The sequence below is a fragment of the Triticum dicoccoides genome, chromosome 3B, assembly GCF_002162155.2.
Source record: "Triticum dicoccoides isolate Atlit2015 ecotype Zavitan chromosome 3B, WEW_v2.0, whole genome shotgun sequence".
In the NCBI taxonomy this organism is placed as follows: Eukaryota; Viridiplantae; Streptophyta; class Magnoliopsida; order Poales; family Poaceae; genus Triticum; species Triticum dicoccoides.
Window position 1 is genome coordinate 553,234,808 of NC_041385.1, and position 13,415 is coordinate 553,248,222.

Consider the following 13,415-nt stretch of genomic DNA (forward strand, 5'->3'; position numbering starts at 1 on the left):
ATGGTGTCTCGCATTGCTATGTCATTTGATTAGTTTAGACATGCTTTGTGTGAATGCCACATGTTTAGTGTCTAATTACCATATATGTGAATTATGCATTGCCATCTTGTTGCAAGACATTATATATGTGAATTATGCAATGCTATCTTGTTGCAGAGGCATTATATATGTGAATTATGCAATGCCATGATGTTTAGCCAATCATCAAGTATGTGAATTATATCATGCTATCATTTTTTTGTATTACATGTTCCATTTGTCGACAATGTTTGTATATTCAACTACTCTTCCTGTGCATCAGCCATTTGAAGCGGTGATGGAAGTATCTAGAGTGAAAACAAGGTATTCAGAGCAGACAATGCTACCTGTTGAAGCAGACATCTTGCTGGTTATAGAGAGCTCCTCGGAGGAGGATTCGGAGACTGGTGACCAGTCCTATTTCCCCCTGAGTTCTATGCTCAAACTTGGCAGGGTTATATTACCCATGTCATGCATGTTGGCTTGCATTGCTTAGTTTTTACATCCTATATGGATTTCCATCTACTTACTTGCTTACTATATAAATCATATATTTGAATTATATCATGCCATCATGTTTACATAGTACATACACATCATCTATCTAAATTTATGTCATGGCAACCCATTTAATAAAGACATCATATAGTTATATCATCACATCATGTTTAGTGTTTACAGTCATCATATTTTGAATTATGGCATTCTATCCGTGAATGTATGTGAATTATGGCATGCCAACCTATTTAATAAACACATTATATAGTTATATCATGTCATCCTGTTTACATAGTCATCATATTTTGAACTATGTCTTTCCATCTTTTTTAGTTAGCCATCATAATGTGAAATTGTGTCATGCTATCCTGTTTAGTTAGCCATCTTATATGTGAAATTGTGTCATGCTATCCTGTTTGATTAGACAACATAAATGTGAATTATTTCATGCCATCTTTTATTCCCACTATCCATTGCACCTGTCTATCATACAATGTCTATACTTTAAATTACTTTTCTTATTTATTAACCATTTGAATTGGAGAGGGTGATGGTAGTATCTAAGGGAGTAACAACACGGTCTTCAGAAAAGATAGTGCTACCAGCTGATGCAGATAGAACCACGGTTGTACTTGCCCAAGGACCAAATCCACCACACATAAACCGGACTCTCGTAGATTGTACCCCTACCCAGTTGGACAGAGAACCAGCTACACCCCTTCTAACCCCAACCCCGGCAGATAGTAACCCAGTTCCAGTTGACACAGCACTCTCTCCACCATAGAGCACCCAAACACGAGCAGCTAGTAAGGGTACTGTAGTGCAAAAAGCACGAGGACCACCACTCCGAATCCCAACTCAACGCTTAAAGGAGAAGAAGATTTGTTCTCAAGTCAGGTTCTGTAGCTATGGTTCATACTCCTTTGCTCTTGCATTACTGTATTTACTCATACCAACTATTTTCAAATTTGAAGGATGGACTTGAAACTCCAATGGCGCAACAGGTATGTTTTAAACCTGTTTCTTTAACTGGTTTGCTGTTGTAACCTGCTCTATGTTGATTTCAGTTTCAATTGAATAAACAGTTATGTTCTCATGTCATGCACATTACAACTGTTGTTATTGCTCTATAGTTTCCCACACTTATATTCTGTCTATTCTGCTTTGTCTTGAACAAATATTATTTAAACTGTGTCTCTATCTTGATTTGGCAACAAAAACTAGAATGATATAGACCATAAAGTGACCATGGTACATAGATATATGTTTGTTTCATGTTGTTATCTTGTCCACTTTACTACTGAATTCATTTACCAAAATGAGTTCCATATACAACATGATAAACCTGTGATGTGTCTGCTTGTTTCTCTTTTAGAATGCGGACAAAATATTGGAGAACAGTACCGCGTTATGCAATGGTAAAGGAAGTAATGCAGATAAGGTTCAAGATAGTGAGACATCCCTGTTGGTCTCCAAGAAAGCTGATAAAAACTATCTTGACGACAGTGAGAGAACCCAAAAGTCCTGTCTTGATGTAGTGTTCAAGTTACTGGCCACTACTACTGGCACAAGCTCTTTGAACTCGCTGACTGAATCAGTTCGTCTTCTTGAGTATCAACTTCAAGTTGAAAGACATCGATCAGATGTGCTGCGACATGAAGCTGAAGGACTGAGGAAGTCCCTGCAGAATTCAGATGCATACTTCCTGGTGCAACAGCAAGCGCTGGAGGATTTAAGCGCCAAACAAGAGAAAGTTAATAAGCTTGCTAAGCATCTTGCCAGCATTATGGGTATCCAGGATATTGTTTCTTGAGATCTTCTGAAGTGGTTTCAGTTCTGGATTTGTTTTGCTGCGGCGTTTATTTGCGCTGGTCGCCAACTTTGACAACCAGTGTATATGATATACTGCTTTGTTCCCTATATTTGCATTGGTGGCGAACTTTGATGCCCAGTGGATGTAATATGTGTAATATCCGCGATAGCCTAGCGTTAGTTGCTTGCTTATTTATTTCCTTGTTGTCTTGTTTATTTGTTTGCTTGTAGTTAGTGCAGTTCTTTTTCCGCAGTTTGCTAGTGGCCGCAATAACCTATTTTTTAAACTAGGCCACAATAACCATGGGCTACATATTTACTGTAGTGACATTGGGCCTCCTACCGGCCGTAGAAACAATGGGCCTTCTATGACATAGAAACAATGGGACTTCTATGGGCCATAGAAACAATGGGCCTTCTATGGGCCTTATCATCAATGGGCCTTATATGGGTCGTATGATCGATTGGCCAAACATGGGCCAATAACAGACCGCATTATGGCCGTAAACGGGCTAGAGTTGGAATCGTCCGTTCATGGGCCGACCGTAATGGGCCATCGTTAATAGGCCGTATTTGATGACGCTATGAAAACGGCCCAACGTATTAACGGGCCGACTGTAACAACGGGCTGAATTTAGCCCATAAGCAGAAAATGACAATAACGGGCCGTAAGTAACCGAATGCTGGAAATGAGCCCAAGAATAAATGGGCCCTGAGAAGGCTGAAAGATAACATGGGCTGGAAACGGCCCAATGAAATAATGGGCCGTTAATGGGTATAAAGTGATACACTGTTTATTACGGGCCAGTTTCACCACGGGCCGTTAATGGGCCAAGAGTTACAAAGGGCCTCATATGGGCCGAAAGACGTCATGGGCCATACATGGGCCGGAAGTTAAAATGGGCTGGAATCATATTGGACAGCCCATATGACGCTACTGGGCCTAATTCGGATAGGTCGTAACAGGCCCTTGGTTAGCGGGCTGTAAATGGGCTATATGTGAACAGGCCGTTAAGAGGCTTTTAGTTGGCCGGCACGCCACCTTTTGACCAAGTCAAACGGGCCGGCCTTTTCATAGGAATGGGCCTCTATTGGGTCGTGCCACGTGTCGACGTATCATAGGCGCCTTCTGTCCAATGAGTGGATGACATATGTCCCGACGGGGAGCCGACACGTGTCTCCTCCAGCCAATGATGATTTTACACGTGGAAAATCCCCATTGGTCGGGGCTGTTAACGGGTTATCGAATCCAAAACCGGACCCGATAGCTTAACGGCGTTCCGTTACGGTGGATGCCACGTGTCGGTCACCCTTAACGAAAACACTTCTATGACGCGCGATTTATCGTCATGGAAGTGGACACTTCCGTGATGATAATTTTGGTAATGTCATGGAACACTTCTACGACAGCACAAGTATGACTATCTTGATTCTGTCATAAAATCGTCATGGATGTACATGCATGACAGAAAACATGACCTACTGTGACAAACACGTATCAACACGGAAGTGTATTCTTTTTGTAGTGCTTGATCCCTTTAAAGCTGCCCTTCAAGAACTCAAAACCACCGTGCGCTGGCCCCATGGTGGGCGCCAACTTCGTGGAATTGTCATGGCAGATGTCCTAGTGTGAGGACTTAGTCGTGGAGCCGTCGCAACTAGGTTAGCTTAAAGGGGTTAAATGGGACAAAGGACACAAAGAGTTTATACTGGTTCGGCCCCTTGCGGTGAAGGTAAAAGCCTAATCCAGTTTGAGGTGGTATTGCTTATGTCTCGATTACCAGGGAGCGAATACGCTTGACCTAGCTTTCGATCTCTTGTTTCTTGCCTTGAACCGTCGTTGGGTCGTCCCTTTATATACATAGGTTGATGCCCAGCGGCTCACGGAGTCCCGACCGGCTCGTAAACAACGTGTCCGACTCGGTGACTAAATATATCTGCCTTACAATACAAGTCATACACATATGGAGGTTTACTCCTATGGGCCTTAAGTCGCTCTTGGGACTTTGCTTTATGAACCGCCATCTTCAACATCCGCATGGGCTTTGTATTGATGAACCACCATAGGTATAACCCGGCACCCTCCTGGGCGGGTCATACCTAATAGTCATATCCCCAACATAGAGGGTTGGGCATCATTGATCTACACAAGCATGGTATCGCTCTGAGACTTAGATGGGAATGGCTTAGGAGGATGGATCCGTCTAGGCCCTGGCAAGGCCTAAACCTCACCACGGATAAGCAGGTGGCACATGCATTTCGGAGTCCAGTCTAATGGCGAGTCGGGAACGGAGAGCACACCGTTTTCTGAGACAAAGATGGCTCAACGGAGGCACAGTTGCTGAGATTGCACCTTTGGTGGTCGCCTGAGTCAGGACGCAGATGGCAAACAAACGCCTTGTCAGAGAGGGGCTTTGTATGCACGCCTGGACAGACGACATTACCGGGATCCTTGACACTAACACTCTTGCACGGTTCATTCGGCTCTGGGAGTTACTTATGGATGTGCAATTGGACTCGGAGCTGGAAGACGCTCCGCTTTGGGCCTGGAACGAGTCCGGTGTCTACTCGGCAGCATCGAGTACATGATGCTTTGTATGGGAGGGATACGGTTCCACTCCTTCGCGGCCATCTGGAAATGTTGGGCGCCACTATCCTGTCGAATCTTCATGTGGCTCGCGGTGCAATATCGCCTTTGGACTTCGGATAGGAGAGCTAGGCATGGTTTACAAGACCAAACTTCCCCATGCTACCTCTGTGACCAAGACGAGGATACGGTGGGCCACATCCTGCTACAGCGCGTGTACGCCAGGCACGTGTGGTTTCCTTGCTTCACCGGGATTTGGAGTGGACCTAACTCTATACCCCACGCCGCAGTCCCAGATTGTAGATTGGTGGTGCGAGGCGAGGAAGCGGATAGCCAAGACGAGCAGAAAAGGCTTTGACATGGTGGTAATGTTGATCTGTTGGTCTCTGTGGAAGCAGAGAAACGCTAGAGTCTTTGGTAGAAGCGGCACGTTAGATGTGTTCGGCGTGACGGAGGCTATCTTTGAGGAACTGTTTACCTGGCAGCAGGCCGGAGCGACTGGAGTGGCACATGTAGTTGAGTAGCATGTAGAGTGTTGTGAGTGGAGTGGAGGCGGTGTCCTGGTCGACTTGTGACCACGTGACTAGCTACAATTCTTCTCTTGTACATATTTTATCTCCCCTTCTATAAAGCTATGGTACGCCTTTGGCGTACCCTCGGAAAAAAGATATTTATTGAATATAAGTGCATGCGCGGTGCATGCTAATGCGCGTCTTTTTTCGATGCACACTGTCATGGTGAGTTAACATAGTTGAAGTTTGAGAGAATTAGAGTCAGTGGGGAACTGTGGACCAACTATTTAGGTATATGGGATCACTGACCTAAAATAATTAAATAGGCATTCCCTTGCAAACCCCAAAGTGGGCATCTTCTAATCTCCACGTCTGCTACATAATACTCCCTCCGTCTGAAAATACTTGTCATCAAAGTGGACAAAAAGGGATTATCTAAAACTAAAATACATCTACATACATCCCCTTTTATTCATTTTGATGACAAGTATTTTCGGACGGAAGGAATACATATCAAACCGTCGGATGCAATGCACCATCTCTTTGAACATGTTGTTTTTGATATTTCAATGTTGCATTATCATTTCGTCATTCAATGCATGTTGTTTTATTAATGTAGTTTGCGTGTGGATTGACAGACATTGCCTTTATCCGTTTGTTGTATTTTACAGGTACCCCGAGTAGAATTCATTCGGTAAAGCAACATTTTTGTTTTTTGCGGGTGAAAGCAACGCTATTCACTAACACCAATTTCAATTGTAACCTGTCACAAAAATATAAATCAACAAAGCAATTGTAACCTAATCGTGCATATATGTGACACATTTTCAACATGGCAAAACCTTCTATAAAGAAATGTAAACTTGGGTGATCACCACAAAATCTTATTTGTGGCTGGTGGCACGGGAAATGTCAAGCTGAAGTTTGTAACTTGTCCTGGTCGTATATATGCCATGCATAACTATTCAAGTATGATTGTTAGGTGTGCATCAGTGACTGGCTGCAGGTGCAAATCGACTGGAAAAATATGCATGGCAAAACCGTCCATAACGTAATGTAGTGAAATTGGCTGGTCACTGCAAAATCGTCACTGCCACAGATAATAAGATTCAGACAAGACGCCAAAGAAAAGCAGAGACAAGATTTCTGAACTTTCTAATGCATTGAAGAGATGAACTTGGAACAATTCTTACATCTCACATTGCAAGCCCTTGGCTCAGTGACCACTCAATCCCATCATGGTTTGCTACTTTCTGAATCACACAAGAAAGCAACAAAACAACCATTTATAGCTACTGGTAGCTTTAGCCTAAGCTCACATTACTCATCAATCTCATAGAAACCTCAAGCTTACTAACAAAACTAGTGGCCTCCTCGTCCTTGCAGGGGAGGTTACATACGTATATTCAGGAGATCAGAACAGCACGAGAACGATGACACTAGCCATGGCAATAAGCAGCGCAATACTTGCCTTCAACCCAGCAGCCCCATTCAAGCCCCAGACACGGACGTCGTCTATCACCGGCCCGCAGAGCGAGCTGTGGTCGTCGCTTCTCGTGTTGTAGTAGACGCTGTAGAGCGCAACGCGTGTCCTCTCAGCGCGCGCCGTGAAGTTCACGTTCACGGCCTGGCTCGTGGCGTTGCCCATGGGGGAGTAGTGGAAGTTCTGGGCCTGGTCGCCGGCGAATGCCATGACAGCCATTGGCGGCTGGCACGAGTCGCCTGCCGAGCCCAGCGTGAACGTCAGGGTGTACGCCTTCTGAGGGGTCGTCTCCACCATCTGCGAGATGATGCCCTCCTTGCCGGAGAGAAGCTCGATGGCGCGCTTCCCCTGGGGCACGGTGTACTGGTCGGAGTCGACGAAGCGGACTGCGCGGTTCGACTCGATCATCCACCCTGGCAAGGCCGATGTCTGCTCGTCAAGGTTCGTCGGGAGCAGGACACCGAAGCTTGTGTTTGGAAACATCCATGGCCCCTCCTCAAAGTCTCCATTGATCACCATGTTCTCTGCTCAAAACAAAGACACCACAGAATACAAGCAGGGACAATGAGCTAGAGTACTTCTAACCAGTGTAACAGTTACCAAAAACATGGAGAGCGCTACAGAAACTTCATTGTATACCCTTTGCTTTGTCGGGGGAGAAGAGCTTCTTGATGGCCACGTTGTCAAGGATAGGCCCGCAGGTCGGGTCGTCCTCCATGCCAGGGTTCCTAAACTCAATGCTCGCCTGCTCATCCACTGCTTGGAAAGCCAGGGCATATGCATCCCAGCCTTCTATGCTGTAAAGTGTCTGCAAGTCGACTGTCTGTGATACGCTCCCGGCGGAGATGTTCAGTGACTCCAGCTGCGCGCAGGTCCGGGCGGCACTGAATGTGATCGCGTACTCTGAGCCCTTCTCAACCTCCACCACCTGCCCAATGCCTGCATCATTCCCTAGCCGCACAGCATGATCCCCTGCCATCAAATCAAACCCAAATGTTTAAACACATGCACCGCATACCAAATGAACTCGGGTGTTAACTGATTATCGTTCAGAGACATACAGTTCAAGAGGATACGTACCTTGTGGAACAATAAGGATCATGCCACCCTGGTGCTGGCCTGCGGAAATGAGCTCAACTGTTCCATTGATCGTCCAGCTTGGGATCGCCGCGCCCTCGGAAACTGAAGCCGATTTGACGAAACCGCCAGGTGGTGCTGTCTCGAAATCACCATTCATCAGCAGGCCTGTTTCGCAAGGGTCATATGCTCATGTAAGTGCCATGGCCAGATCAATACCAAATCATAGTAACTATTACTCCCTATGTATCAAAATGTACGATGTTTTTTGACACTATGATAGTGTCAACAAGCGTCTTATATTTTGATTCGGAGGCAGTAGTACGCAAGACAGCAAATGCTAAGGAACCTCTACTGAATATGTACTCCGCGTGACAACTGTAAATGATACACTCCAACTGCTCTGCAATCAAAACCATAGTACTCGTATTTATCACAGATGCTAAAAGAATGTACTCCCTCCGTCCCATAATGTAAGACGTTTTTTATCACTAGTGTAGTGTCAAAAAATGTCTTACATTGTGGGACCGAGGGAGTACAATATATAGCTGTACGAGGCTGTATAGGATGGACCATCGTAAATATATATAGTACACTATGGGCTGGACGCTTGCTACATAGGTACTAAAAGAATGCAGTCCTACTAATAAATTGGACAGATCTGATAAGTAAAAACCCAATCTATACTTCATGTACGGTGAAATGAGCAGAGCAGTCACACTAGAGTAAAGATAGTTTTCTTTTTATTGAAGCGCACACCGTAGAACAATTGTTCTACGGTAAGATTATCATATACTCCCTCCGTTCCTAAATGTAAGTCTTTGTAGAGATTCCACTATAAACCGCATACGGATGTATATAGATGCATTTTAAGTTTAGTAACATACTACTATTTCTACTCCCTCCGTTCCTTTTGCTCCGTATGTAGTCCACCTAGTGCAATCTCTACAGAGACTTATATTTAGGAACGGAGGGAGTAGAAATAGTAGTATGTTACAAAGGGGAAGGAGAAAAAATAGAAAAGGCTAAGCAAAAATTATTGATGAGCAGGACATCAACCTACTCCGGTTTTTGGGAACCTGCTCATTATGTGGTCAGAAAGAAGCTAGTAGCTGCCAACATCACAGATGTGGAGAAATCCAATCACTGAAGCTGTTCAAATACTTGGTCTTCACTCTGTGCTTCAGGAGAATTAAGTCTTCCTTCAATCTGTACCTCCAACAGTTGATCCTCGGGACCTCTTGCTTGAATATTTCCCCTTTAAAGGAAAAAATATCGGATAGTCCAGTTTTACGCCAAGACTTAATAACAGTGCTAAAAACAGAAGCACATCCTAATTTTTTCCGTTGTACACCCGAGGCAATTCATGGGAGGCAGTACTACTATACTGGTGCTAGTACTAAGGCCACCTTGATTACGCGTCACTGTTCTCACAAGGACGGCCAGCCATGAGCCATGTGAGTGGCCACGCCCAGCCATCTTTATGCGGTGAGGGCGAGGGAGACATCCACCAAACCCGGCCTATCGTGGAGGTACCATGGACATGGAGCCCCATGCACATTGCGACCTAGGGCAGCGCAATGCAGACCAAGACGCGTAAATTTGGGGAGGTGAAGGTACTACGGAGGCAATAAAAAAGATGTGGGACGGTCCCTCGCGGCCACGGCCATCCTTTGAATAAGCCATTTGACCCTACGAGACCATTCATTACACCCTTCGCGGGACGCTGGGTTCTGCTGTGCTGCTCCGCCTGGATCCCAGTTTCTTATTGCAGCGCGTGATATCTGTTTGACTTGCTGTGACGCCGTCGGCACAGTAATAAAGGTCGACGGAACCTCTTGAGACAATGCAGGAAAAGTCTGTAAATTTTATGAATCTTCATGGTGGTTTCAGTTTCAGCAAACATTTGCACAGAACATCCTTGTCACAAAGATATGAGACTCACCTGGGGCTGGGGGTTATCGGTCATTTTCAAACTAACAAAAACTTGCCTAATAAGTAATACTGTAACACATAAACATATGGCATGTTATTTAATCCCATGTTTCTTCGGAGAAGGCACATGCAGAGATGCAGTAAACTAAACAAGAGGCAAACTCAACTGAAGCAGGAGGCGTTATTATGCAAGTGGAAAACTCGTATCTGCCATGAGAAGCAGCGGCAATAAACATAACGACAGTGGATGAAAAGTTTTGGCGCAAGAGAGGGACAGTTCAGAGTTGATACACAAGTAACAGGACATGACCAAAAAAAAAAGGAAATTACAGCTAGCGTTTCACGTTTTCTTCTCCGAACTCTGAATGATTCGTATCAGAGCACGCGCACGCACCGTATTTGAAACTATCTTGTTGGTCCCGCTGTGCTCGCCTTTCAGGACGGACTCTTTACTTTGCAACAATGGAGTATATACCTTATGATGCTCTAAAAGGTAGTGGGAAATGCTTCATTTAACTCAGTGTCCACCCACTCATTCCTCACCAGCGCAAAAAAGAAAGAAAAAAGCTGTGATTCCTAATGCACGCAATGTTCCAAGGCCCATGATTTTCTCTACTACTGATGAGATCTGATTTCGCCAGCTAAATACCGCACTCAAAGACGGCCGAAATCGCTTCAAATGAGCAGTTGCAGACGAGCAACAAGGCTGTCTATGGACTATGGGTCGAGAAAGGGGAAGAGCAGAAAGGGGCGGAAGAGCGAGCATACCGTCCTCCACCGGAGCGGCCGAGGCGAGACGACGAGAGGGCGCCAGCAGAAGAAGCGCCAGCCCCAGACCCAGCAATGCGAGCCCTCGCTCCATCCCCTCCTCCGCCTAGCAGCTAGCCCCCTCAGGCCCCCGGCTCCCTCACCACCCTTTCGTCCTCGATGTGTAGAAGAGTGGGGGGTGGGAGGTGGGAGTGGGAGTGAGGTGAGTGGAGATTGCAGGCTGACGAAGAAGGGGGCACCGGTGACGGGTGCAGCCAAGAGACTCTGCTTGTGCTCTGCTCGCCCGCCCACGCCCTGCTTTTTATGGTACCCGGATTCCCTTTCCTTTGGCGCTTGGTTCGCCACCCCCGTTATTTTTATTTTCTACATTTTCATTCACAGGGATGGGGTCTGGTGGTGGTGGGGACAGTGGGGCACTGGGTGAGAAATGCGGCAATAGTCAATAGGGCTCTAGAGGCTACCTGCCTTTAGCTTTTTGCAGCGTTTTGGTGCCACTTTGTCGAGCACCCAAAACGACTGCACCACCGCTACAGTGCTGCTCTTTTCTTGCGGTAAAAATAAAAATTAGTCCACCAATGATCGGCTCGACCCCCAAACCCCGTTCGCACAAGTAGGTGTGAGGTGAGGTCATGTTCCAGTACTATCATTAGCAAGAGGAGCTACTAGCTTCATGAGCACTTATGGTCACCTTCCATAAGTTTAGGTGGAAGTTTAATCTGCTCATCACTGCATGCGGAGTCACACGATAACCAACATGCGGTGGTGTACACTCTACAGTGGAATCATGAGCATAGAGTCTGTCTTCAGTTTCTTTGCTTTTATCTCTACTAGTAGTAGTACTAGATGATTGTGGTTGCGGAACTAAACGAGCAAAAGGAAATTCAGTGACACATCGATAATACAGTGGAATATAGTTTAAGAGGTAATAGCACTGCAGGTCCCTGAACTTGTCATGAAGGTGATGGTTTGGTCCTCAAACTTGAAAAAGCGGATTATTTGGTCCTTGAACTTGTAATGGAGGTGCAAGTTTGGTCCTGGGCGAATCACAGCTCGCCAAGTGGAGCCAGCTGGGCTTGGCTGGTCAGCGCCGCACATTTTGCAATTTCCCCCCTGCCTTCAGCCTTAATCTACCCGCACTACACCTCGTCCGCGCTTGCACTGCTATTACCTCATGTTGAAACCAGCCGCAGTCCATGCATGCTTGGTGATCAGCGACAATGGACCTTGCACAAAAATGGAAATGGGCAGTCTGGACTCTGGAGCTGGGTAGCAGCGGGCAGGCTTTTTTTCACGTGCCTACGCGGCTATGCCAGAGATGGTTTACGTACATGCATAGACTGTATTTACCCTAAAGCCACACAAAAAAAAAACGTCGTAAAGTACTCAACTACAATACCACAAAATGTGTTTAGATCAGTTCCGGTCAACTCATGAACAAGGATAAAAAGAAGCAACCAAGGTAATTAGAGAGATGACATATGCCGACGAATGCAACAATGAAAGAACTTATAAGTTAGTTGATTGAAAGAAGAACCAAATTAAGGACGGACAGGGGTGACGATGACGCTGATAGTTATGCATGTGCATAACTTTCTAATTTTTGTAGCATTGTCGGATTTTGCGCGGTGCTGATAATTATGCATGTGCCTAAACTGGTTAATTATTTAGCACATTGTAAGCAAAGTAAAGCAAACTTGGTAGTTTTTCCAAGCACCTACACTATATGTTTTTTTTCTTCTTTTACTGAAAAGGGGATGGCCCCGGCTGATAATGCACACAATCATTTTATTAAACTTAGTAACCGAGTACCAGCCATTTTGTCGCATGATGCACTGTACGCACTCTTGTATGGCAGGGTTGTGGGAAAATGTTAATGCACGGCTATGAAAACCCGCTTTCTCAGATATTAAATTAACCGTTATTCATTTTTATTCTAGACCTTGCCAGTCACCGTGAATAAAAAGAACTAGCCGTGTTGTTAAAATAGTAATGTGTATGTGACTTCCTAGAAAAAGGAATGCGCCTTTTTGTGAACACACGTATGTGTGAAGAAAAAAATGCACAAATAATTTCTGACATCGTTGCTCTATTTTGTCTTGGATTCTTTAGTTTGACGTATTGTTCTTAAATTTCCAACTTAGGAATGCCATGCCTGTCACAAAGGCATACGCCTCATCTAGGATTTATTCTCATCCATTCGTCCTTAGACAGTTGGTAGAGAATAAATGAATCAAACTCTTAAGACTCTCTCGAGTGCCTCTAGATCTTTGAAGAGTTAGGCTGGTCACAGTGGGGAGGAACTTAGGAGTAACATCACACAGTCCAATACAACTTTGCTTATTGTGACGCTCGGATAATCTTGCTAAAATAATCCCACGCTAATCAAGCCACATCATCCCGATTACTGATGCTAAACGTCCGTTAGTTCAAACCGCGTCAAATTAAAATTTAAAATTAATGTCGACAATAAAAGTTTTCGAAAGTAGAAACAAAAATGTTCGGTGGGTGCCAAATATTACAAGGGTAGTTATGGTACAGCAATCACATTTTTAGAAAATGGCTAAATAATTTAAACTGATTTAAAACAGAAAAGAAAATAAATAAAAACAAAACAAAAAAAAACTAAAACCTAAAACTAACAAAAAAAAAGGAGAAACCCCCCTCTGGGCCGTGGCCAACTGGGCCAACCCCCAGGCCCAGCCGGCCCACCCCTCCCCTCCATAAC

At 45.0% G+C, this 13,415-nt stretch overlaps 1 protein-coding gene across 1 annotated transcript; it reads right to left on the reverse strand.

The window, feature by feature from the left end:
* Positions 1–6,570: 6,570 nt before the first annotated feature.
* Positions 6,571–10,972, reverse strand: LOC119277034. The gene is made up of 4 exons (XM_037558239.1): positions 10,691–10,972; positions 7,991–8,155; positions 7,550–7,882; positions 6,571–7,434 (listed from the first exon to the last, which is right to left on the reverse strand). Exons 1-4 carry the CDS (start codon positions 10,782–10,784, stop codon positions 6,842–6,844), a joined length of 1,185 nt encoding a protein of 394 aa, XP_037414136.1. The 5' UTR covers positions 10,785–10,972; the 3' UTR covers positions 6,571–6,841.
* Positions 10,973–13,415: the final 2,443 nt, after the last annotated feature.